Raw genomic sequence first — 12,462 nt, forward strand, 5'->3', positions numbered from 1 at the left:
TGATACAAAAGGTTTCTGTGATACTTTTAAGGCAGGATCTTCTATTTGTTAAATGAAAGGAAAAGGTGTAACACATGGAGTGGGAAGCAGGGTCAGAGCAGACTGAGTAAAGCTAGGCTGCAGATAAATGTTTATGCCATCAGGTGCATATTTTAGGTAAAGAAACAATGTTTTTGTTGACCTGTGGCTTTAGGTTTCTTGACCTCCTTATGTAAAATAATGAATCTACAGCTTTCAATTTCAAGTAGTTTTGAAAACTGTGGAAGAAGACACCGTTTTCTGCCAGCAGCCACAGGGAAAGCAAAAAAGTTTGACCTGGTGTAAGTAGATGATATATGTAGATTAGATATTTTTTACATTTCTTTTTCTAGATATTTTGATTTTCACTCACAAGCATTAACATATGCCATGTTAATGTTACCCTTTAATAACACAAGAAAAAAACTGAATACATTTAAAATATGTTTGAGCTGCATATGTGAATAAGGATTAAGATGCCGAAGAAAAATGGTGAGCAGAAGTTTTTCCACATAATGAGTTCTTCTGTATTGGGCAAATATGAGTTACTTCAGCATCTTAATGGTTGAATTGTTCTTTTCATTAAAAAAATGGACTTGAGCATCCTGTCAGAAAAGGGTCATCTCAAACATATTAAACTATTTGGAGAGGGGGGGGGAAAAAAACCAACCCTGCTCTTCCTGAAATGTACTTTATATGCCTGAATAACTTTCATTTTGTTTCAAGTTATGTTTTCTGATCATTTCCCTGATGAATTGTTGCCAGCTATCATTTTTTGTGCTAATTGGAGTGATAATCTTGGTTTAGGTGGCAGAATTTTTCATTATTTATTTGAGTACATGAGAGAAGCTCTTTTAATAGTACAGGTTTAGGCTTATGGCTTGCAGAGATCATGGACGGATAATTGTAAAACATTTGTCACATAAATTAAGTAGGGAGAGGAATGATTATAGAAAAAAAAATATCAGTTTGGTGTAAAGGCTGATAAGGTAAAAGTAGATACAAAGACAAGATTTCTCGCCAACCTTTGGCCACCTGTATCTACACATATACAATAAGCGTGTGAAAGCAGACTTAGAAAAATCGAACAACAAAATAAGCATTCAGTGTACTTTAGATAAATATTCTTAGGAGCCTTTTTAGAACTAAAAGTGATGCTATAATCAATGATTAGTGTTTGAAGAAATTTCTCCTCATTTTGCTTGCCACACCTGAAGCTGTTTGATTAGATTGGTAGATGGGTGAAAGTTTCCTTTCTTGTGTTTGTACTTCATGTCTACCTCAAATGCAGAGAATGAGTGGAAGGCAGAAAATTACTCCCTTTTCTACCTTCCACTCAGGAGGTGGGAGGAGGAGACAGGAAATTAAATTTAGATTCACATCTTCCATTTTTGTGTATTCATTGCAGTAGGAGATGATTTAAAGTAGTGAGTGCAAGCACAGCATTGCTCATGTTACTGCTTGCTAATTAATTGTGAATACAGTGTTCTGATTGGAGGTTATTTGTAGAAGAATGAATATAACCAAGCAGGAAAACCTTAAAAAAGGTAGCTGAAGGGACGTGTTTGGAGATGTTTGAGTTCTCTGAGAAGTAATCTAAACTTGGAAGGTAGAATGAGCAAGATGCTTGAAATACTCTGTAGTAAACCACAGGATTACACATACTTCTTTCTTCTGACTTTTGCAAAGCAATTCACAGAGGGGAATGACAGCTGTTACACAATTCTAAGAGGAATGCATTAGTTTAAAATGTATGTTTAGAGATGGCTGTATAGTATATCCATGGCACATTAACTTTGTCTCTTATTATTTTATAACTTATTCTTGATATAAAAATTATTTCCTGTATGTATAAAAATATGTACTGTATATATAAAAGTTATATACTGTGTATATGTCAATGGATTATGATCTTAGCAAAATGGATACAGGTGGACATGATTCAGTACTGATGTTTAGTTCCCCTGATACTACCTGAAGGGATCTGCATATGGATATTAACAGCAAACTTTTTCATCCATCTTATAATATTTATTTTTCACCAGGGGAATTTTTCATACAGCTTCAATACCAAAGTGATAAACTTGTCAGTTGTCATGTAGCAACAAATTGTATTAAAATTTAAAAAAAAAAAAGAACATGAAAAATCATGTTCTAAAGTTGCTTACTCATCTTCATAAGTTACATTTTAAATGCTCTTCCTGGTGAACACATACAACTGAGGCTTAATACTTTGTTAACATTATTTTGCATACTTGGGGGTAAAATTTGAGGCTAGGTGTTTGTGTCCCTTAAAGAAATACTTCCATTGTATGATCATATTTGTTGTTGGTTTTGTACTTCAGTAATTCACTCTCTTTTATTTGGTAAAGCCTTGCAGTGAGAGAATTTCTTTGTCTGGATGATCCTCCGGGTCCTTTTGACAGTCTAGAAGAGAGCAGGGTAAGTGCTAAGTAATAGGATAAAATCAGAACGCAAAAGGCAGTTGTTGTTAGAATACTGTAAGATCTGTTGCATGGTGTGGAATGAAACACTTCTGTTTCTGTTCTTTCACAAAAATCACAAAAGGGTGTCTTTATAAAACGGATCCAGTCTGATGATTGGTGCACGCTGATCATCTTTGCTGTACCTCATCCCTGTCCCAAAATATATCATCTTCCTTTTTGTCTTTTATGAGCCATGGATGGAGTTTGTTTTTTAAGGCAACTGCAACTGCTTATATAAGGGAACTACTGAATATAAGGAGAGATTTTATAAGTTTACATTCAGCACATTGTTGTAATGCTTATGCCTTGGACTTCAGGTCTTGCAGTGGAATGTTTCTTGCTATAAAATCATAGAATAGTTTGGGTTGGAAGGAATTAAAGATCATCTAGTTTCAACACACCTGTCGTGGGAAGGGACACCTTCCCATGTAATGAATGTAATGAAAAGATTAATTCTGACCACCAAAAATAGTGTTCTTGCAGAAAATTAATTAGTGACAAGTAGTGTAGTAAAACAGCAACCTTGCAACATGCATATGAACACGCTGAACAAATAATACTGTGTGCTGCTGCCTATTCTATTAGAAGTAAATTTCATTGGCATGCAGAGCTGTATTGAGTCTGCTTAGAATAGATGATGTTAGTTTTCTTGCTTTATAGAATAACTGTGTTTTAGAATTGTACATACATTGTTGGTCTTGTAGAAATTGTGAATGTTAACTGATGCTCTTTCAACTGAATTTATATTTACCAGTTTGTTTTGCATGTAAGTAGGAGTGCCTTGGCTCTTGCTAGATTACTATGTGCATGGTTTTTTTTTACAAGCTCGTATTTGATTTCTGTTTGTTGCTATTTAAGCTGATGAAAATTTTTAAAAATTACCATAATCACTTGTTCACATAATTGAAAAATCTAAGTGCCACCTTCACTGAAATTTCGATAATGCCTACTGTGGTGAAGTCTCAGTGTTATTTTCCCACCACAGAAATTTAATTAAACCATTAAAATAAAGCTGTATTCTGTTAAGTTGTTAGAGACAACTCTTAAAATTCTGCTCTCCAAGGTACACTCCACCTTATTACGGAGTGATTGAGGTTGGAAGTGACCTCTTGAGATTGTCTAGTCCAACCCTCCTGCTCAAGTAAGGTCAGCTACTGCAGGTTGCCCAGGACCATGTCCAGTCAGGTTTTCAGTATTCTACAGAGGAGACTTCACAACCTCTCTGTGCAACCTGTTCCAGTTTTGGATCACCATCACAGTAAAAAAGTGTTTTCAGGTGTTCATATTGAATTTCTTGGGGTTTAATTTCTGCTCATTGTCTCTTTTCCTGTCAGTGAGCACCACTGAAAAGTATCTGTCTCCCTCTTCTTCAGTCCCTCTCATCAGGTATTTATACCCATGGATAAGATCACTCCAAGCCTTCTCTTCTCTAGACTAAAGTCTCTCAGCTTTCTCTTCCTTTTATCACATGAAAGATGCTCAAGTCCATTAATTATCTTTTATTATGATATTTGAATCATGAGACCTGGGGTTCTGGTGGACAACAGGCCAGCTCCCTTAGCACCCACAGGTGCATCTGTCAGGCCCCATGGACTTACATGCATGTACAAGCTGTTTAAGTGCTCCCTGACCTGGTCCTTCTCCACTGAGGGTAAATTTGTCATGCCCTTCCTTGTCTTCTACTCTGGCTGCAGAGGTCTGGAATTACTGAAGGTTGGTCTTTGCCAGTCAAGACAACAGGTCCATGGTTTCCCTAGTCTTCCTTTTGTTATGTTGAATCCTTTCTTGTTTTCTTTGCTAGATTCAGCCCAGGTTGTCCTTCACTGTAAGATCAGACAGCAGCCTTATATTCTTCCTGGGTCACCTCTCCATGCTTCCACCCCTAGTACACTTGCTTTTTATGTGTCAGTTCAGTTAGGAGTTCCTTGCTCATCCATACAGGCCTCCTGCAACCTTTGCTTGATTTCATACTTGTTGAGCTCTACCTACTGACCCAGAAGGTGGTGATCCTTAAATATCAACCAGCTCTCCTGGACTGTTCTTCTCTCCAAGGTAGTTTCCCATGGATGCTTTCTTCCAAGCCGGTTTCTGAAGAGATTGAAGTCTGTTCAACCTAAAATCCATGGTCATGGTCATGCTTTTGGCTTGTGGCTGTTAGGAGCCTGAACTCCTACCAAATACCAAAAGTATTTTATATCCATCCCTTGCAGGTTGCTTTGCTTTTCCTGAACTGCCTAACTACAGGAAAAGCACTAAGGTTCACATACTTATTCTTGGAGTTCATTTTTAAAGGTAGCTCAAAAATTATGTCTGTTTTGCCTTACTATTTTCATACAAAGCATTGCCAGGAAAAAAATCTTCTGTTACTGTTTTCCTGATAATGGAAATATGGATATCTTCTATTTGGTTTATGTCTGTTCTATTAATCCAGTTCCATAAGGACTTGCCAAAACATATTTATGTTTTTAGGGGGAGGGATACAGGTACATCTTCCATTAGAAGCTAACTAGACCTTACAGAAATTTAATCACAGAAAAGTAGACAAAATATTCACTAAAGCAATCTTTTTGGTCATATCCTTGGTAGCTGTTTGCACAGATCCTTTCCCAGCCATCTGTGTTTCATGATCCACTGAAGAAGGAAGCAAAGCTGTCTTCCAGTTGGCTTAGTTCCGTTGCCCTTTCAGAGCTACAGGGAAAATTGGTCCAACCTGGGTGTTAGAACTGTCCCAGACTCCAGGTTTCCAGCTATTAAAAGAGCAAGATATCTCATTACACACCATTCTCTTTCTCAGCTTTAGTTCACCTTTCTGCTATTACAGCCTCCTTCAGAATATGTTAATGTTTTCTTACTCATTGATAACAGTGACTTCCCTTCCTTGGGCAGCTGATATCCAGATTGCAGTAGAGATGAGTTTTTCCAAAAGGCTTTGTCAGTTCTCATACAGAGCAATGAAACAGTCTACAACACTTATGCAGTATTTTTAGCTATTTTGTGAATAGGGAAATTTCTATGCACGTAAATATGAAAGTAGAAATAATATAACTTCATTCCTAAATAATGCCCAGTTTTGAGCTAGGGGCCAGCAACACCAAATATTTTTATAAAATACAGTAAAATTTACTTGATTGGCTTGGATGAAACAGGATGACTGCTTAACTGGAGTGATAGCTGAAGCAATCACTACAAATGCTGTGTGAAGAGTGAATTGCATGCCACATGTTCTTGGCTCTAGTAGACATGAATAAAACTATGCTTTAACTGATGACTGGTCTTCAGTGTCTGTCAAAAAAGATAAATTTCTTATCTGAGTCAATAAAATAAATTAAAATTCAATGAAAAAATATGGTTATTGGATTGAAAAATTCTGCATTTGTTTGAATTGTATAATTACAGGAAAACTTAAAATTTTAAGGGTGATGAATCTGCTTCAATTAAAGCCAAGGATAGTATCTTCTTGATATTTGTAGCCTGTTTTAAAACTTTAGGGAAACAGTGTCTTAACAGCATTGTTCTTTACTGAGCTCGTATAAAACGTTTACAGTTGTCGGACTCTGAACTAGTGGTTAGTTGCTGGTAACATTAACCCAAGAAAGCCCACATGGGATTCTTACTTATTGAGAAGATGTAAATTATTAAATTAGAATTGCATGGTACTGCTGCGAGACTTGTGCTTTCCAGTAATAGATGAGCAGGCTCTGTGCCAAGGCTTCTGTCACTTCCTGCATTCAGTGGATGTTGCATGAGACACTGGCTCATCACATTAAGTTTTGAGATTGCTCATTGTCAAATCCATCAGAGTGTACTATAAATACATGTCATGCTCATCAGAGGAGCATGGCATACTTGTCATGGCTGAGTAGTTGGTGTTCACAGCATTCCATTAAACTTGTTCAAAATGTTTTTGTATTGGTCTTCTGACTGTCATGGTTCCATAGTTGTAACAGGTGTTTGGTACAGAACTGTACAGCTTTATCTTTATCTTGGGTAACGAATATGTACTCAATCCAAATATTCTTTGCATTGTGGAAATAATTAGATAGTTTTAAATTGATTTCCAAGTCATGTGGAAGCAAAGCTTTATGAGGAGAAAAGGGAGCAAGGAGTTCAGCTTATGTTCTGTGTAGGCAAGAGGGTTCAAAATCAGGCACTACTTTTCTAAAGTTTCTCTTTAGAGTTTTGTGAGACAAACAAATGATGTGATAAAGTATTTGCATTGCAACTAATAAATTCACTATTCAAAACAAAGCAGCATTATTTTATTAAGGACAGAACTTTTTTAAAAATTTACATAGCTTTTTATGTAATCAGCCTGAAGAAAAGCAGCTACAATTCTATTACAGGTTGGTATTTCTAAAAGAAAAATCAATAAAGGCAGTACACTGAAGTTAAATTGAAGATGCTCTTAAATTTGTCTTTTAGGCTTTCTGTGAAACTCTAGAGGAAACAAATTACCGCCTACAAAAAGAACTGCTTGAAAAACAAAGGGAAGTTGAATCTCTGAAGAAATTGCTGAGTGAAAAGCAACTTCATATAGATGCTGTTGAAAGAAGAATTAGGTATGTAGAAATTTTATGGGGTTTAGGAGTTTATCTCCGTAAAAATACTTTATCTAGTCACAAGTACCAGCTTTAGATACATTCTTGGAAAACATTTTCCCTACATAACCACACAAAGCAATATTTTCAATAAGCTCTTTCTCATATGCTGGCTAAAAGTTATTTAGTACAAATCACTGAGAAACTTGTCCCATCTTTTCCCTCTAAAGTAACTTTGATTGTTTCCTAATCCTTTAAGTTTGCTTTTGAACTGTTGGAAACATGAAATGCCCTGCTAAAGATGAGAGAAGGGGAAATATTGCTTTGAGTTATAAAAATCTGCCTGTACTCAAAGCTTTGACAGAACATAGTGGTCAGGCAATTATATGTCTCTAATAATGTCTTTATCTTTGTTCTGAATTGCCAGAAATGATGCTGAAGATACTTAAATAACACTGGAGATTGTCCATTTAAACCCAAGATAAAAATGGTGGAGTCTTATGATGCCTGTCTGCTAAATTTTGTAGCAGTTGCAGGGGAGTTGATGTGCTATTCTGTGTCCCATTAGAGCTGCTGAGTCAGTCATTGCAGCATTTTTTTAGCAAAAGAGTAAATTCCCATGGTCCCATGAGAATTTTGTAGAATCACAGAATGATTTGGGTTGAAAAGTACCTTAAAGATCATCTACTTCTAACCCCTCTGCCATGGGCAGAGATGCCACCCACTAGGCCAAGGTGCTGAGAGCCCCATCCAACCTGGCCTTGAATGCTTTCAGGGATGGAGCATCCACAGCTGCTCTGGGTAACCTTTTTCAGTTAGTGCCTTACTACCCTCAGAGGAAATAATTTCTTCCTAAAAGTAGAGAATTTCTTCCTAATAATGAGATCGGGTGAAAAAACATCCCCTGGGTGTTGTGTGTATGACCAGAGACACTGACAGAACTGGAAAAAAAATTATTTTCAAAATAAATTTTATTTTACTACTGCCTGGGTTGTTGAGTCTGGCATATCCAGATTGACTGACAAATCACATCTTGTAAGTTTCAAGTGAACTATAATGGGAAAAGATTTAAGTGGAATTGTGGCTTACTGAAAACTCTAATCAGAATACCATAATCAGTTTGTCACTTGTTCCTGAAGGCAAGTAATTACATTTGAAAGATGCTTTTCCTGTTTGACGAGAGAGATATGATGTGCTACTGGCTTAAATAGAGAAATAGTCAATAAAAATTAAATAACTTGCATTTGGCTAAAACATAATGATAAGAAATTCTGTATGGCTAAAGATAAGAAGGCATGAATAGCAAAAAGGGATTTTATTTTTTAGTGCTTTCCCTGAAGATAGATAGATAGATTATGTTTTTTAAATACACAAACACCCTGCCAGTTTCCCAGACATATAAAGTTATTGAAAATCAACCAAGTAGTGTCTGAAGTCTTGATGGAAAATAACTTCTGTGATCTATAGTTCTAAAAATTATCAAGAAAACTCACAATCTTGTTAAAGAACTTCAGCTTATCTGTCTGATGGAGAAATGAACCCAAAAGAAATAAGACCCTGAGATCAGCTCAGTTGGTTGGACCATGGTGCTAATAATGCCAAGGTTGTGGGCTCGATCCTTATATGGGCCATTAATTTAAGACTTAGACTCAGTGATCCTTGTGGGTCCCTTCCAACTCAGAATATTCTGTGATTCTGTGAAATGTGTCTGTCTTTGGCCTTGTTGAAGTGGAATTTCCATCTGATGGCCCAGCAAGAATAAAGCATCTTATGCCTACACACTCTAAAGGCCAAGTACCTAAAATGTGCGTGAGGTAGAAGGGGACGACAGCTGACAAGACATGAGACTTGTAGGCCTTTATATATTGCTGGCTTTAGCCAATAATAATGTTGAAGAATAATGCTGAGGTATTACTTAAAATGCACGCATTAAAATAAAACAATAGAAACAGTAGGTAGAGTAATTTAAAAAGGGGATGACATATAGTAGTATCACTCTCAACACAAAATGGGTCACAAGCTTTTATTTCCAATTCAAGTCACAGCTTTCAGTTCTAAATTGATATATGTTTTCCACACAGAGCAATGCTTTGGAAGAAAGGATTTCCTTGGTCAATTTACGTGACTTTATTCCCATTTATATACAGGCTAGTCAGACTGTTATCTTGTGTTGCCGTTAAGAAAAATTATTACCCGTCTTTTTATCATTAATGGGAAAACATATTGTTCTGAAACGTAATATCTGACTTTGTAAAGTTACAGTGAGAAATTCGGAAAACTATTGAAGAAATCTTTTTATCATCATGCCTGTCTTCCTTCTGAGTACATTTTGGTTATAACCCCCTTCTGACATTTAAGCAAGATGTGTGTGGCTTAGATCTTCTGCTTGTAATTTTTTACCTAAAGTCATACACACTCCTCTGGGACTTGAATTTTGTAAAGCTACGAAATTGTGATGCAACCAGAGAATCATAGAATGGCTTGGGTTGGAAAGGACCTTAAAGATCATCTTGTTCTAACTCCCCAGCCATGGACAGGGACACCTTTCACTAGACCAGGTTGCTCAGAGCCCCATCCAACCTGGCCTTGAACATTGCCAGGAATGGGCATCCACCACTTCTCTGGGCAACCTGTTCCAGTGCCTCACCACCCTCACAGTAAAGAATGTCTTCCTAATATCTAATCTAAACCTACTCTCTTTCAGTTTAAACCATTCCCCCTTGTACTGTCACTACATGCTTTTGTAAATAGTCTCTCTTCATCTTGTAGGCTCCCTTCAGATACTGAAAGGCTGCAATTAGGTCACCCTGAAGCCTTTTCTAGGCTGAACAATTCCAATTCTCTCAGCCTTTTCTCATAGGAGAGGTGCTCCATCCCTCTAATTGTCTTGGTAGCCCAGAGATTCAGAGGACTGAGTTTAGTTCAGGAATAAGCAGCTGGAGCAAATAAACTGTTTAAATAGCTACCCAGTGCAGACCCTGCCTATTTGAACTAATAAAAGAAATGGAGCATGTAGGAGTGAGATTTAGAGGTTCCCAGAGACTTCAAAGGTTAAAATGAAACAAACAGTTCTTCAGTGATGAATGTTTGTTCTATGGATTGGTGGTACTCTGTTCTTATCTGTTGTAGGGATTTATCTTTAGGAAAAATGACTCGTCAAATGTCAGGAGAAGAAAGTGAGTGCAGTGGTGAGGTGGAGTCTTCTGCAGTAGAAGCAGACCAGGGTACCCTGGGTGAGGACAGCTGGTAAATACTATTATTTTACTTATATTTTAGTTATTCTTAAAGTACATTTTTAAAAATGTTTGGTCTTGCATAAATTCTGCACAGCTGAGGAATTCAGCATTTTATTGCACACCTCTGCTGCATAAAGGCCCTCAAGATAGATAATTTTAGATCTGGAATATGATAAATTGAAAAAGCGTTGTAAATGTTTTGTGGATTGTCTGCATAAAATGACTACGGAGAATCATACTAGTTCCCATTTGACAAAGCTTATTGATCTGTCATTGCAGCTCAGACAAAGAGAACCATGAGCCATGCTGGAGTGGCTCTTTGGCTGGAAATCCTGTCCCAGAGATTGAGGTTGCTGAAGTAGCATATACTCCAGATGAAGAATAGATGAGCAGCAGCTGCTGTTACAGGTTCATGTTTGGGATGTATCTGTGGGTAGGAGCATAGAGTAGCTGTGAAGAATTTACAGCAAAAAGCAAGAATGCACAACTGAATGTTTACATAAATCCTTACAAATTATTAATGTAAGAAATATACCCAGTGCTGCTTTGATTTCAGTTTTTATCTAGCCTTTCTATATTTAATATATTGAAGTCTAATAAGGGCTAAAATCAGGTGAAGTTTAGATAGTGTACATACACAATTTGGCTCACTTTCCTAGCGGAATGACAAGTTCCACACTAAATCACTGAACACATCTAACTCCCATGTCATATGTTGCCACTGTTGTGACACGTTTGATGTGTTCATCTGTTTGGTATTTGTGTTTTCATATTCTTATAGCTATAAATTAATGCTTGTTGAAGTAAAAACAGACTCATCTATGTATGAGAATGTGTTGGTTTTAAATTCTGAAGTTGAAGAATGTTTCCCTGGAAATTTTAATGCAATGCAGTAGGAAAACTTCCAGTACCAAGAGAGGAGTACTTATGAAATGGGATTATAGTTGGACATTTTAAAACTGGTCATTTTTGCTGAAGGAATTAATATGAGACCCCCAAAACACTGTGTATTTTCATCCCAAAATAGCATGCTGTAATACTTTTTGTTCAGTAATGCTGGTTTGAAAATCTGGGATACCTTTGCTATATACCCATGTAACAATAAAATCGGTAAGTTTGCCTTTTACTCAGAACACTACCTCTTACCACATTGCTTATGCATTTATGTTTGTTTAAAAATATTCAAGATTATATGGAGGTTATTGAAAGACTTGTAAAGAAGCCATATTTTTTTCCTGCACAGTTCATAACTAGATTGAATCTAGTTGCAATGTATTTCTGTTTCAACATATTTTACACATGGGGATGTTGGTACCTATGTTGTATAGCCTATTTTTCAAAATGTATTAAGACAGGAGATGCACTTTATAATTAAGACTCCATTGTGCCAAGTTCAGTTGGCTAATTGGTTGAGAAAGGAGTTGCAGGGAGAGGATTATGTAGTGCCTTTTTGTATTTTACTTGTTCATTACTGCAGAATTTTGTTACAGTGCTCTCGGTCAGTTCTGTGGAGTCTTTGATACAGCTTGTTTCTGTTCGCTTATTTACTGAAAGTGCCTTGTTTTATTCTGCTTTTCCAATAGGAAGAATGCTGGTTTGTTTTAATTTTTTTTCCCTATACCACCCACATTGTTGTTTAATGTTGTCAATATGCAGTGTCTTTGTGCTGGAGTTTTCAAAGGGAGCTTTGTACTTCAGACTGTGCATACAATGACCTTTATGCAGAACTGTATCAACCTTCCTGGTGAAATAAAACTATGGACAAAACACCTGTCTTCTTTTTTCCATTGTAGAAAAGACCAAAACATTTAATGCCTTGTCTAGCAGAAGGATAAAACACTGTTAGAAAGAGATGTTTCTTACCTCAGTGATTTCATAAAGTTACTCAGCTTTTGGTCTGAGTCCTTTTTGTACCAAAAATTGTCTGCATGAAAATGAATGAGAATGCTGTAATAGACACCAGGAAATTTACTATACTTCTGTTGGAGGTTAAAATAAAAAAGGAACTAATCTTTTTTTTTTACATTCCACATGAATCTTCCTAGATGTTGAGTGAACTCAATAAAGTTTTGAAACATTATTAAAAATACATGAAATCTTGTGTCAGATATCACATATTTGAAAAGAGTGAACCTTACCTATTAAAACAGTGTTAGGTTTACAACTATAAGTGTTTTTAAAATC

The 12,462-nt window shown here is 36.4% G+C and overlaps 1 protein-coding gene across 2 annotated transcripts in view; it reads left to right on the forward strand.

Annotated features, from left to right (window-relative positions):
- SNX16 (sorting nexin 16) overlaps nucleotides 1-12,045 on the forward strand; it is a 29,744-nt gene extending 17,699 nt beyond the window's left edge. The window contains exons 5-8 of one of the 2 annotated variants that reach the window (XM_027686450.1): nucleotides 2,391-2,460; nucleotides 6,927-7,063; nucleotides 10,172-10,288; nucleotides 10,558-12,045. In XM_027686450.1, the coding sequence (XP_027542251.1) occupies nucleotides 2,391-2,460; nucleotides 6,927-7,063; nucleotides 10,172-10,288; nucleotides 10,558-10,663 (430 nt within the window). In that variant the 3' untranslated portion in view covers nucleotides 10,664-12,045. The remainder of the gene's footprint in view (nucleotides 1-2,390; nucleotides 2,461-6,926; nucleotides 7,064-10,171; nucleotides 10,289-10,557) is intronic. The other variant, XM_027686542.1, reaches the window with a different exon arrangement.
- The last annotated feature ends 417 nt before the right edge of the window (nucleotides 12,046-12,462 follow it).

This window comes from Neopelma chrysocephalum, unplaced genomic scaffold (genome assembly GCF_003984885.1).
Source record: "Neopelma chrysocephalum unplaced genomic scaffold, ASM398488v2 Primary Assembly neopelma1_22, whole genome shotgun sequence".
Taxonomy (NCBI): Eukaryota; Metazoa; Chordata; class Aves; order Passeriformes; family Pipridae; genus Neopelma; species Neopelma chrysocephalum.